This window comes from Grammomys surdaster, unplaced genomic scaffold, assembly GCF_004785775.1.
Source record: "Grammomys surdaster isolate TR1022 unplaced genomic scaffold, NIH_TR_1.0 126133, whole genome shotgun sequence".
NCBI classification, from domain to species: domain Eukaryota; kingdom Metazoa; phylum Chordata; class Mammalia; order Rodentia; family Muridae; genus Grammomys; species Grammomys surdaster.
In genome coordinates, this window is record NW_021620941.1 from 4,101,791 (window position 1) to 4,115,811 (window position 14,021).

At 51.0% G+C, this 14,021-nt stretch overlaps 2 protein-coding genes across 2 annotated transcripts; one reads left to right on the forward strand and one right to left on the reverse strand.

The window, feature by feature from the left end:
• Positions 1–4,197: 4,197 nt before the first annotated feature.
• Positions 4,198–9,977, forward strand: Spout1 (SPOUT domain containing methyltransferase 1). The gene is made up of 12 exons (XM_028756904.1): positions 4,198–4,277; positions 4,723–4,768; positions 4,963–5,088; positions 5,200–5,359; positions 5,941–6,030; positions 6,116–6,165; positions 6,302–6,432; positions 7,407–7,479; positions 7,577–7,675; positions 8,169–8,271; positions 8,385–8,532; positions 9,252–9,977. Exons 1-12 carry the CDS (start codon positions 4,242–4,244, stop codon positions 9,318–9,320), a joined length of 1,131 nt encoding a protein of 376 aa, XP_028612737.1. The 5' UTR covers positions 4,198–4,241; the 3' UTR covers positions 9,321–9,977.
• On the reverse strand, positions 9,394–11,845 carry Endog (endonuclease G). The gene is made up of 3 exons (XM_028756905.1): positions 11,303–11,845; positions 10,441–10,550; positions 9,394–9,749 (listed from the first exon to the last, which is right to left on the reverse strand). Exons 1-3 carry the CDS (start codon positions 11,792–11,794, stop codon positions 9,467–9,469), a joined length of 885 nt encoding a protein of 294 aa, XP_028612738.1. The 5' UTR covers positions 11,795–11,845; the 3' UTR covers positions 9,394–9,466.
• Between the last annotated feature and the right edge of the window lie 2,176 nt (positions 11,846–14,021).

Below are 14,021 nucleotides of genomic sequence, written 5' to 3' on the forward strand. Positions count from 1 at the left end.
GGCAGCTTCTTTCTTCCTTTAGACTGCTGAACAGGGCTTGGAATAGCTTGAAGGGACCCCAGAGAACCTCAGACTCCACATCTTCTTTATGGGAGGGCAGGGGAAGACTGGAAACTTCAAACTCATCTGAAGTCACAGGGATTGCTTGTTCATGGCAATCCAAATTCAGATCCAAGTTGTCTGCTTTGTTCTGTGTCATGCTCAGAGGATGCAAGTTGCAGGCTAGGTTAGGGTGTTGGTGTGTGTGGACAGGAATGCAGCCTTGGAGACATCTTCACAGGGATTCAAGAACAACCTCCTAGGTAGCACAGAGGTAGGAGGAGCATCTGTGATCAACCCCACTGGTTCCCATTTACCTGCAATTCCAACAGCCTGCTGTGGAGAGAGTGTAGGGATGGCAGAGTTGGAGGACACACACACACACACACACACACACACACACACACGCCATTTTGCTGTAAAAGTGGAAGTGAAGTTTGATCTGGGCAGGGGTTTTAGACAAGCTTGGAACTCAGTATGTAGACCAAGCAGCCTTGAACTTGTGATCTTCTTGCCTCTGCTTACAGAGTACTGAGAGTACAGCATGCTCCACACCTGGCTTAGAAGTGGGATTCTGTGCCTAGTTATGGTTCCACTAAAGCAACTATAGCCCCCAAGTCCCTCCCGGAGGCCACACTAGGAGGCAAGTCCATATGGAGAACAACACAGGCATTTCACTCATACCTGACCTCGAGCCTACAGAAATGATGGGTCATCAGGTATAAGAACTGTAAAAATGTTTTCCCCTGGTAAGGAATTCCTAGAACATGAAGTTCTAGGATCGGAGGAATTTTTGTTGATCATAAAATCTCCTTTGGACCTGTGCGTAGCGTTGGACCCTTGAGCCCACTCCTCGCTTCTGTCCTGGGGAGAGGGGGGGATGGGTGGCGCTGGACTTGCAGTTGAACCACAAGGCCAATGATGTTTTCTTTTGGGAAGTTTTTAGGGAAAGTCAGTGTCACACACTGTAGCCCAGGTTGACTTCAAACTCGTGGCAATCCCCCTGTCTCTCCCTCCTAAATAATTAGGATTACAAGGCTGAGCTGTCAGTCTTGGCTTGATTTTGTGTTTGGTTTTGTTGGCAGTGCTGGGGAATGAACTCATAGCTTTCATATGCATGGCAAATGCTGTACCACCGAGCTACACCCCAGTCGTGGGCAATGACTAAGTCCAAAGCACATATGCAATAAACCTGTCAAAAGACTGCGACCAGGCTGTCTGTGACCAGCCAGCTCCTAAGACAATTATTTATTATAGCTCAGGCCTTAGCTTGGGCTATTTCCCAACCGGCTCGGATAACTTAATTAACCCGTTTATTCTGATCTAAGTTCTGCCATGTGCCCGTTAGTTACCTCTCTTCAGGACTAGCACATACTTCTTCCTCAGTGCCTGGCTGTTGAATCTCCAGCCTCCAACTCTTTCCCAGAATTCTTATCTCTGCCCGGAAGTCCCGCCTGTCCTTTTCTGCTTTGCTCTTCATTAAACCAATTAAGGTCATTCAGGTCTTTATTAAACCAATCAGAAGGTGATGGGAAAGATGTGTCCAAAACACAGAGAGGGGTGAGGCTTCATAAAAGTAACAATACCAAAGACCATCCTGTACTCACATCTCTTCCAGGAGTGGGGTGGAGGTGGGGGTATGGGACACGCTCTTCCCCCACCTTCCACTTCACTCCCCCACTTCCCCTACAGAAATCAGCATTTGAATAATACAAAGACATCCTTTACACCGGGCACTAGAGATTATTCCAACAAAACACAAACTTAAAGTTCTGATTTTCTTTTATTTGCTGTTTAGAATCTGGTTCTGTAAAACAGAAGAGGGGAGGAGTTTGATGGAGTTGGAGACAGCTCAGTGATCATAGCACTTGCTGTTCTAACAGACATGGAGTCAGTTTCCAGAACCCACATCTAGCAGATCAGAGCCCCCTGTGACTCCAACTTCAAGGGACCCTCCCTAAACTGTCTCCTGGGCTCTGTGGACATTGCACACATATGGCGCTGGGTATCAAACCAGGGCATCACAGGTGCCAGACATGCACTCTAACTCTGAGCTGTATCCCAGCCAAGAATTGTCGTGGGAACATACTTGATATTGTTGGGGACCAGGAATCACCTCACAAACCACAGGAAGACTGATCTCAGTCAGACAGAGATCGTTTATTGAGGATTCACCCCAGGACCATGATCATGGCCACTCGGGAGCTGAACCATGACATTGAGTTAAGATCCTACAAGGGTTTAAAGCCTAAAACCCACAAACATCTGTGCTGAGCATTCTCACTGATCAGGATTTAGGGATAGGGGATTTCCTTAGGAACATGTCTTCGTTGAACACTTTTTTCTTCTTCTTCTTTTTTTTTTTTTTTTTTGGCTTTTTGAGACAGGGTTTCTCTGTGTAGCCCTGGCTGTCCTGGAACTCACTCTGTAGACCAGGCTGGCCTCGAACTCAGAAATCCTCCTGCCTCTGCCTCTCAAGTGCTGGGATTAAAGACATGCACGCCACCACTGCCCGGCCTGTTGTACACTTCTCCTGCTCCCATTAGTTGGGGTACTCAACTGTGGCAGGGGACTTGCCTTGTCTAACATTCATGTCTTGACTTGCCAACTAAGATGGGCAAAACCGTAGAATTCTTAATTCAAAGTACTTTGACAATGACCAGGCCTGATGGTATACTCTGAGATAGAGTCAGGAGGATCAGGAGTTTAAGACCAATTCTGATACACGAGGCTTTGTCTCAAAAACAAAAACAGACCCTAAGTTGAAGAGATGACTGCACAATCAGGAGGATCAGAGTTCAGATCCCAGCACTGATATTACAAGGATAGTGTCCCACATTAACTCCTGCTAGGAGTGTGGTGGAGACATGAGGATTTTGGTGGCTTCCAGGATAGGCAGCAACCATGAGGCCCAGCTCAGCACTGCTGGTACACACCTTTAACCACGGTATAAATGTAGTTGTGAAGCTGGCTGCGCACTTGTTTGGTTGGTTGGATTTGTTGTTGTTGCTGCTGTTTTGAGACAAGGGGTTCTCTATGCAGCTCTGGCTGTCCTGGAACTCATTATATAGACTAGGCTAGTCTTGAACTGACAGAGATCCTCTTGCCTGTGGAAGACTTAGATTAAAGGCATGCACTGGCACACCTTTAATCCCAGCACTCAGGAGGCTGAGGCAGGTGGATCCTGAGTCAAGGCCTGTGTGAGCTACACAGTGGGCCAATGAGTCCATGCCTTCCCACTCCACCCACACCTCAAAGAAGTAACTTGGGATGCTGAGGAGATTGTTCTGTGGTTTAGAGAACTGGTTGTTCTTCCAGAGGACCTGGGTTTAGTTCCCAGCACACACATGGTAGGGTTTTTTTGTTTTGGTTTGGTTTTGGTTTTTAGAGACAGGGTTTCTCTGTATAGCCCTGGCTGTCCTGGAACTCACTCTGTAGACCAGGCTGGCCTCGAACTCAGAAATCCACCTGCCTCTGCCTCCCAAGTGCTGGGATTAAAGGCGTGCACCATCACTACCCGGCTATCTTTTTTTTTATTATTATTTAAACTACCACACGCAAACGAATGAATTAAATTGATAAAGAATAAAGTCTAGACAAGGCTGGGAATATAGCTCACTGGTGGAGCACTTGATTTAGCATGTGTCAGGCCCTTAATTGGATTCCCAGGAAACTGAATGAATGGATAAATAAAAAGAAAGTGCAAATGAACTGGATTAAACCATTCCTAGTAATTTCCAGTAGGATCTCTTTACATAAAATTTGGAAGCTGCCGGGCAGTGGTGGCTCACGGCTTTAATCCCAGCACTTGGGAGGCAGAGGGAGGTGGATTTCTGAGTTTGAGGCTAGCCTGATCTACAGAGTGAGTTCCAGGACAGCCAGGGCTACTACACAGAGAAACCTTGTCTCGAAAAACCAAAAAACAAAAACAAAAAACAAAACATGGAAGCTGATTATCACCAAAGTACCAATCGAAAGGGCAGCACATGAGACTTACTGGGTTCAGGACAGCATGGTACTGTGAACTGGAGACAGGATAGCAGACTGCAGCCTGCGCACCCGCACCAGGAGTTTCTGAGCTCCACCTCAGCCTGCCACCCAGGACACGCCCACGCTCCATTGGGCCTCTGATTGGGCAGCTCCGCGGAGGTGTGGCCGGAAGAGGCGAGGCTGATTGGTAGGCGCGTGGTGTTCCTGGAAACATGGCGGAGCGCCCGAAGAAGCGTCCGCGTGGTCCGGTAGGTGGCAAATGGATAGGTTCCGGTCTAGGCCCGGGAGCTGCAGCGTCTCACGGTGGTGTTGGCCCGGGTCTTCTGCTCCCTCCTCACCCCTTGCTCAAGCCTGAGCTTGCGGGGTTAGCTACTCCGATCTATATTCATTCGCAGGGCGACGGTGTCCTGAGTCCTCTCCTGGCTTATTTTCTGATTCCTAGGGCGACTTTATGGACATACCTGTCTTCCCCTTTCCTCAGTTTCTTCTTTTGCCCCATGGGAATTCATTCCTCAACTTCCCGGTTGCTTACTATGCCAGACCTGATCCCAGGCTTTGTGCACAACGAGTCCCTGTGTACTTCCACCCTGCCAGATTTGGGAGAGTCACATGGCGGGAGCCTCGCAAAGATGCTCCCCTCCTAAGTGTGACCGTTGAGCCTTTCAGGCTTCCTCCTTCCTTCCTTCCTTGCAGGGTGAGCACGGCAAAAGTGTTGAATGGCGAAAATGGAAGCAACATAGTAAGTAAAGGCTAAGGCCAGGCTGGGCAAACGTACTGAGCCCTCCCTTCCCACAAACCCTCTAATGCCCCGCCTAGCCGTCTTTGGGTTTCTGTGTATCCAAGTGGAGCAGCCTATCCAGAGCCCAGGTTGGCCCAGTGAGAGGGAACTCGCCTCACTATGCCAAGCCCTCTCCCACCAATTCTCTTCTCTAGAGAAAGAGGAGGAAAAGAAGTGGAAAGACGACAAGATAATGAAAAAACTAGAGCGGCAGCGTGCCCAGGAGGAACAGGCTAAGCGCCAGGAGGAGGAAGAGGCGGCTGCCCAGAGGAGCAACCAAGGTAAGCATCTGGGTCGTGAGGGGAATTGAATCACTGAGCCATGGGGACATGCAAGGGAGGGAAGGTCCACAGCCTATAGGCTGACTAAGGAACACCCTCTGCCCCTGCCAGGACGGCCTTACACTCTGAGTGTGGCCCTGCCAGGCTCCATCCTGGACAACGCCCAGTCACCTGAGCTCCGCACCTACCTGGCTGGCCAGATCGCCAGAGCCTGCACCATCTTCTGTGTGGATGAGATTGTGGTGTTTGATGAGGAGGGCCAAGATACCAAGTGAGAGTCTTTGGGGAGAGCGGAGGACCACCAGGGTGGCTGTGGCTTTGTCCTGCTCCTTGTCACCTGCCCAGCTGCCTGGGATAAGCTCTCAAAGGCAGCTGCGGATGCACCTTTTCTCTCCCTTGATACTAGAAGGTGGACTCAGGGTTTTGTGCATGCTCTACTCTGAAGCTATGTGTCACTCAGCGCTTGGATGGTTTTGTTTAACATTTCTTTATGGTGCTTCTATACAAACACCAATGTGGTTATGGTGATCGGAAGGCAACTTAAGCCAAACACTGGTGGCTTACGCCTTTCATCCCAGAACTCAGGAGGCAGAGGCAGGCGGATCTTTGTGAGATCAGGGCCACCCTGGTCTACAGGGCAAGGTCTGCGACTGCCAGGGCTACACCAAGAAACCCTGTCTCCAAAAACAAATGAAAAAAAAAAAAAAAAGACAATTTACAGGAGTCAGGTTGTCAGGTCTCCTTTCTTGATGGGGTTCTGGGTATGGTGTTTAGGTTTTCAGGATTGGGAACGCGGTAAGCCATCTTGCCATCCTAACACTTGTATCTTAAGGCCTTTCTTAATCTTTCCAGGAGTGTGGAAGGAGAATTTAGGGGAGTTGGCAAGAAGGGGCAGGCGTGTGTCCAGCTGGCCCGCATCCTGCAGTACCTGGAGTGTCCACAGTAAGTGTGAGGCAAGGGCAGTGTCACCTTTGAGGTGGCTGGGAGCCGTCCTCTCCAGCGTCCTGACGGCTCTGTTTCTCCCTAGGTACCTGAGAAAGGCATTCTTCCCCAAGCACCAGGATCTGCAGTTCGCAGGTATGGCTGATATGCCTGACCCATTTCTCATGGTTCTTAGGCACCAAGAAATCATGCAGCCCCACAGATAGATCCAGGTGGGAAGGCAGGCTGGGAGTAGAGCCCAGCCCTGACGTCACCCTCGTTCCTTGTCCAGGAATCCTTAATCCCTTAGATAGCCCTCACCACATGCGTCAGGATGAAGAATCTGAGTTCCGAGAAGGTGTTGTGGTGGACCGGCCCACCAAGGCAGGCCATGGCTCTTTGGTCAACTGTGGAATGAAGAAGGTAGGAGTGGGAAGGTGGGCTGTGGTACATTTGGGAACACTTGTTAGCTATGAAAGACAGGTACAGACACACAAATGAGGAAGCCTGGACTCCAGGCCTGCTGTGAAGCACTAGTTAACCCAAAGTAGGGCTCAAGAGATGAGCCCAAGGCTGCAGAGGTGGCTCAGAGGTTAAAGAGCACTGGCTGCTCTAGCAGAGGACCCACATTCACTTTCCAGAACCCATAGGGTGGCTCACAAACCACCAGTTCTGGGGTGTCTGGCGCCCTCTTGTGGCCTCCATGGGCCCCAGACATGAGTGTGATGCCTAGGCACAGGTGCAGCCAAAATGCCCAGACACATAAATAAGCGATGAAGAAGGAACCACTCTCCCTGTGCTTCTTGTCGGTGGTGTGCTTTTTCACTGTTCATTTTCGTCCCTGAGGTTTAATCATGCTGTGTCGTGTTCTCAAGATGGTATGGCCTTATCTTTGCTATATTTGAGGTTAGGTAGTTTTAATTTTTTTTATTTTTAGTCTATGTGTGTAAGATTGTGAATGAATGTGAGGTCAAAGGACAACTTGGCAGGTGTCAGTTTTCTCCCACTATGGGGGAATTGAACTCAGGTCATCAGGCTTGGGAGCAGGAGCCTTTACCTGGTGAACTGTCTCTCCAGATCCAAGTGTAGCTCTTTTATAGAGTCTGCTATTGATGAGGAAACAGACTCAAGGATTAAGTGACTCCTCAGACTCCTCCTACTAACACATGGCACAGTTACCACACAGGAAATGGACTCCATCTCCACGTAGACATCTCTCTGTGTCGTAAGCCCTGGGCTTCCATCTCTGACCAATGCGCTGTGATAATTGTTCCGCTTGAATGTTCCCTCCTAGCAGGTCCCACCCAGTGCCAGAAGTAGGGCGGCAGGTTGACTTGGGGTCTCTGAGCTGTTGTCCCCTTGCGGTGTGGCACTCACTCCCTCTGGCTTCTCTTCAGGAGGTGAAGATTGACAAGAAACTGGACCCTGGACTTCGGGTGACCGTGCGACTGAACCAGCAGCAGCTCCCAGGTACGGGGGGCTTCCTCAGCCCTTATAGCTGCCGGCTTAGAGCCGCCCTGCCTCCCTGTCTCCTTGGTCTTTCTTCATAGCTTGTTTTGTTTCCCAGAATGCAAGACATACAGAGGAATGGTTGTATCATCACAGGATCCCCGCACCAAAGCTGGGCTCTACTGGGGCTACACTGTCCGGCTGGCCTCCTGCCTCAGTAAGAACCGAAGTCCCTTTCCTGAATGTCCATCTGTCACGCTTGTGAGACCCACAAGTCAGATCAGGGTCTCTGTCCTACCAGATGAGATATATGTTTTACCTCCTCTAGTCTCTGGTCTCATCTCTGGCACCCTCGTCTCCTTGAACATCTCCGTGAATGCTAAGGACACCTGAGAACAGGCTGTGTTTGGCTCTCATCCTACTGCAGTCTCAGTAATAGGGAGACCAGCACAGGAATCTCATTGTCTGTCTGAGACCAGCTTAGATATGTAAGAGTGAGACCTTGCTGTCTCAAGACAAGTATCATGGCTGTTGAATGTTGTCTAGGACTTGGGAACTCCTTTCTGCCCACCCCACATGTCCCTCAGCCAAGGTCAACTTCCCCAAAGCAGTAGGGACCTTATTTACCACCTGCCTCTCACTCTACCTGACCCCACTATGCTAGACACACAGCTGAGAGCAAGATCCCACTGAGCCTGCCCCACCCCCAGGTGCTGTGTTTGCTGAGGCTCCCTTCCAGGATGGGTATGACCTGACCATTGGGACATCAGAACGTGGCTCCAACGTGGCCTCTGCCCAGCTGCCCAGCTTCAGGTGAGTGCTGCTTAGAACAGGAACTTGGCCTTACTCTACAGGGGGTTAGGGACTTGAAGTTTTGGAGACTGCAGTGAAGCCTTGAAGTCTGTGTCTCCCTCTCTGGCTACCAGGCATGCTCTTGTGGTGTTTGGAGGCCTCCAAGGGCTAGAAGCTGGAGTGGATGCTGACCCGAACCTTGAAGTGGCTGACCCCAGTGTCCTCTTCGACTTTTATGTCAACACATGCCCTAGCCAGGGTAGCCGTACCATCCGCACTGAGGTGAGCCACAGGCACCCAGGACCTGCAGCTCACCCTGCATGCCTTTTCTAAAATTTACTTCTGGATGTTTTGTCTGCGTGTAACTGTATGTACATCAGGAGAGAGCCCATGAGACTGCAGGTGTCGACAGTTATGAACTGAACTCAGGACTTCCAGGAAAGCAGCCAGTGCTCTTAATCGCTGAGCCATCTCTGGCCCCAGCCTAAATAGCTTTTCTGAAGATGGGATCTTTATCATAACAAACTAGTGACAGGGACTGGATACAAGAGCAGTAAGAGTTGTAATCCTGGCCCTGTAGTAGCCCTGTGTTCCCAGGTTGAGGGACCCAGGTGATCTGTCTGTCCCTCTGCAGGGCCTCTTGCTTCCCTGGTGGTATCTTTTGTTACAAACATTTCTGTGCTGGGGAAAAGTATGCCACAAGATCCGAGCATCCACAGGATGACAGATCCTGCGGCCTGCGGCCTCCTTGAGGCCAGCACGGGATGCTGTCCCTGTGGGTATTATGTCCCGGTGGGTATTATGGGGGAGGCTCTGTTGCTCCATCAGCCTCAGGGGCGGTGACTATGCTGATGGGCAGCCCCAGTCTCCCTGTCTCTGAAGTCCTCCCCAGTCCTCTTATCCTTTCTGGCCCTGAGGTAGGCCCCCACATGGGGCTCTGAGAACAAGGAGCTGGGAAGGCTGCCTGGCTGCCAGGTCCCAGCCAACTTCTTTTCTTCCAGGAGGCTATACTCATCTCGCTGGCTGCTTTGCAGCCTGGCCTCACCCAGGTGGGGTCACGGCCCACCTGACAACTTTCAGGATCCAGGATGTAGAGGAAGCAGCAAAACATGGAGGACCTCAGGGAATAGAGATGGTTAAGACTTCTCTCCAAAAATAACTGCCTTTAATGTGAGCCAGCCCCATCTCCCCAGGGTCTCGAGTGAGTCCTCCACCGTCACTTGCTGCCAGCAGTAATGGCCTTGAGGTTTCCAGCTCGAGCCAGAATATTGGGCACGAAGAGCAATCCCGAGGCCCGCTCGATGCTCTCGATGGGCACCAGGAACCGCTCCAAGGGGACAGTCTCGTCCACAGGGGCATTGGGCATCACATAGGAACGCAGCTCGATCTGCCCACTGGCTGCCTCCAGGATCAGCACCTTGAAGAAGTGTGTGGGCACTGCTACGTGGTTCTTTCCAATAACCTGGTACTTCACATAGGACTTCCCATCAGCCTCGGTCCTATGGATAGACCAGGGCACACATGGACAAGAGGCCTGGTTAGATACAAGGTCACCTCTTCCAGGAAGCCTTCCCTGACCTAACTTCCAACAAAAAGTTTGTGTTGTGCCTGGTGCCTCCTTGGGTCTGAGAACTATGTAAGGTGAGGACTAACGCTTAACCCTCTACTTCTCTGCCCAGCACAGGTTCAGACAGAATGGGTGGCAATAAATGCAGTTAGAGGGATGAGTTCTCTAGACCTTGATGCTCACCCGTGCACACGTGACCATGACCTGTCCTGCTCCCTGTAGGCAGTACACCAAGCATGAGTGGGAAGCCATGTTGGGGGATCCCAGCCCCAGCCTGGTGCTCAGCAGGTGCCACGCTGGATGGCCTGTAGCTTCTAGTTTCCTCAGCAGCTGCTGCCTTCTGCAGCCTGTGCTGCTGATGCAGTCTGCTGCCCTCCAGAGGAGCTCAGCTCACTTGTCTGGTAGGAATACTTAGAGCAGGTCAGAGGCAAAGGTGACAGCCGCATGTAACTACGGGTTACGGGTGGTGTGGCATGTCAGAAGTGAGGGCAAAGGCAGTCATGGAGCTAGGCACCTGTGGGCACAACAGAGTTCTAGGCCACCCAGAGGTCTCTGGCTACAGTGATACAGAAAACCCAAAGCTGGAGAACAGGTGGCGGAGGCTGTGTCAACCACAGGCTTACCTGGGCAGGAAAAGGGGCCCTGTGCAGACATAGACATTTTGGTAAGTTCGAGTCAAGCTGCGGCTGTACTTCTCAAGATTGTTCCAGGCATTCTGGTTGAGGTGTGGCACCTGGTGAGAGAAGTGAGGCTCAGGAGCACCCCTGGACTTTCCATTAGGGGGATGCCCCAAGTCCTAAGGTCCGAGGACAAAGGCTCAAAGAAGGGGTCACTCCTTGAGGCTCTGACTACAGGTGTTGAGCCAGTGCTGGCCTCACCCCATTCCTGGCACTCCAAATCTCTAAGCTTTCCCTAACTCAAGGGGGAGGGGGGCATTAGTCATTCAGAGACCCCTAAGGTCTCTTGAAACTCCCAAACCTCACCTTTAATTCCAGCACTCAGGAGGCAGAGGCAGCAGGCAGATCTCTAGATCTCTAGTTCTAGAACAGCCTGGGCTACACAGAGAAACCCTGTCTTGAAAAATCAAACAACAAAAAGGAGAGGGTGGGGTGTGGGCTCCTGTCCATCTCCATCCACTGGATGGTTGTCCCTAGGAACCGACCTCACAATCAAGACCCTGCTGGGAGCAGGTACAGTGCTAACAGTGTGTCCTGGTGATGTACGTTCTGCCAGCTGCTGTGGGCCAGCAGAGTAGTCAAGCTCCTGAGTTGCCTGAGGAAGCACATTGGGTGCCTTACTGACCGGCATTTATTGCTGGAGCCAGTCACTGTTGGTGTACTACTTCCCACGGGAGGATAAAGAGGGATGAACCCGGGACTCAGCAGTGGGACCGTAAGAGTCCTCCCTCCCGCCACGGTGCACGTGTAAAGTAAGACCTAACTCGCTCTAGGCACAGTCAGACGGGTGACCAGGGTCCGGGACTACCTGAGGTGCTACGTTGCTCAGGTAGAAGGTGTCGTCCATGGCCCGCTGACTCCAGCGGTGATTGGCGGCGGCGGCCAAGTGGCCGCGGTCAAAGCCACTGCCGCGGTAGTCCGCATTGGTGGCGCGGTGGTACGCGTGCACAGAGTCGTCCTCGCGGAAGTCGCAGGCGCGACGGTCTCCGTCGCCACGGAGCCGCTCTGGCCTCAGCTGCTCCAATACCCAGAGCGCACCGCGCGTGCGCGGGTCGTAGCTCAGCACATAGGACTCGCGGCTCCGGAGCTGCGCCACGCCGGGCAGCCCGTACTTGGCCAACTCCCCGGTGCCGCCCGCCGGTCCTCCCGGAAGCGCGGGAAGATCGGCGGCGACCACCGGCAACACTGGCACTCGGCCCAGCAACCCCGGCGCTTTGCCCTCCCGCCTCCAGCAATGCTCTGCCGCGGCGCCCAGCCCCGCGCCCAGCGCCAGGGTCAGGCCGGCCCGCAGCGCGCGCATGCCTACCGGAGGATCACTACACTACCGAGGGTAACAAAAAGCGAAGGAGCCCGGCGGTGTACGTCCCACGCCCTTCAGCTGCCCTTTTAAGACCAGGCTGGGGCCTGGTACCGCCCTACCCGTGTGCCATTGGTCACTCCAGTCTGGCTCCGCCTCACTGGTACACCTCACGTGGCCCTGGGTAATCTAGTTGCTTTTAAACAGGACAGAGCCCCAAATCTGTCAGAGCCCTCCTGTGCACCCGTCTTCCTGCCACCAGATGAAAGAAGGATTCCTCTAGATTGACTAACAGAAGGATGCAGGTGAAGACTGTAGCTGCTGATAGCCGCCTGGACCAAAGCTTGCTAGTAAGGTTAGAGAAGACAGCTATGCTAGGGTCATACTTTTCAACCCGCTTAATGGGTTGGACCTAGGAAGTATGCTGTGTAGGCCAGTGTTTCCTGTCCATAGGGCAGGGCTGGCTAAGGATATTTCCTGCATATCAGATGAAACAGTATTTAACCTATGAATATTTTAAGACATCAGCTGCCTTAAAACCTATTAAGGTGGAGGAAGAACGATACATAAAAACTGTGAAAATAGGGCTGCGAGTGTACCGTTTGAGGCACGCTCATTAGCATGGGACAAAACCAATTAACATTAAAGGATAATTAGGGGAGGGCGCTGGAGAGATGGCTCAGAGGTTAAGAGCACTGACTCTTAACCATCTACAGATGGTTCACGACCATCTGTAATGGGATCAGACGCCCTCTTCTGGTGTGTCTGAAGACAGCTACAGTGTATTCATATCCATAGAATAAATAATTATTTTTTAAAAGGATTTATTTATATATTACATATACAATGTCCTGCCTGCATGTATGCCTGCAGAACAGCCAGTGCTCTTAGTATCTGAGCCATCTCTCCGGCCCGAATAAATAATTCTTAAAAAAATATACATTGGGAAATAGGGCATCTGCAGGTGTTGATGGACAAGAAGATAATGGAAGGAAATCATACAAATACACAGTGTTCACATGTGAACATGTTACAATGAAACTCAGGGTTAGCTGTTTGTTTGATTGGTTGGTTGGTTTTTTGAGACAGGGTTTCTCTGTATAGCCTTGGCTGTCCTGGAACTCACATTGTAGACCAGCCTGGCCTCAAACTCAGAGATCTGCCTGCCTCTGCCTCCCAAGTGCTGGAATTAAAGGTGTGTGCCACCACAGACTGATGGAAAAAATAAAAGACAAGGTGTGGTCTGGAGACATGGTTCAGCAGTTCAGAGCACTTGTTGGACCCAGGTTCAGTTCCCAGCACCTACATTGTGGCTCACAACCATCTGTAACACAAAAGGATTTGCAGGCAAAACACCTATACAGACAACATAATTTGATTTTTTTTGTTTTTTGTTTTTTTTGGGTTTTTTTTTTGTTTTGTTTTTCAAGACAGGGTTTCTCTGTGTAGCTCTGGCTGTCCTGGCACTCACTCTGTAGACCAGGCTGGCCTCGAACTCTCGAAATCAGAAATCTGCCTGCCTCTGCCTCCCAAGTGCTGGGATTAAAGGCATGTGCCACCACCACCCGGCCATAATTTGATTTTCTAAAGAGCATGTTTGCAGAGAACCCAAGTTCAGTGACAGGTAATTCACAATGTCCTATAGCTTCAGCTCTAGGGACCCATTAGCTTCTGGACTGTGCAGGCCCCTGCAGTCTAGGGTGAAGGATTCAGCTCAGCTGACTAGAATTTTCATTTTTCTTTTCTTTCTTTTTAAAAAGATTTATTTATTTTATATATGTGAGTACTCTGTAGCTGTCTTCAAACACATCAGAAGTAGCCATCAGATCCCGTTACAGATGGTTGTAAACCACCATGTGGTTGCTGGGAATTGAACTCAGGACCTCTGGAAGAACAGTCAGTGCTCTTAACCACTGAGCCATCTCTCCAGTCTGGTACTTTGGTTTCTCTAAAAATCCAATTATATTATGTGAATATGTTTTTGTTTTAATCCCAGGTGTGTGATAGGGGCTGCTTCAGACTATGCATAGCCAATGATCGTCTCTAGGAAGGACAGGGTTTCTTCCAGCTGTGAGATAGTTTATGTTTGAAATGCTGGGGACTCTTGAAAGGGACTAAAGACAAGAACCCTGGAAGGGCCTGTGATGGCTGCAATCCCTGCTGCTGCATTTGCTATTGATCCATTGCTGGGTTGCTGGGTTGCTGGGTTGCTGGGTTGCTGGGTTGCTGG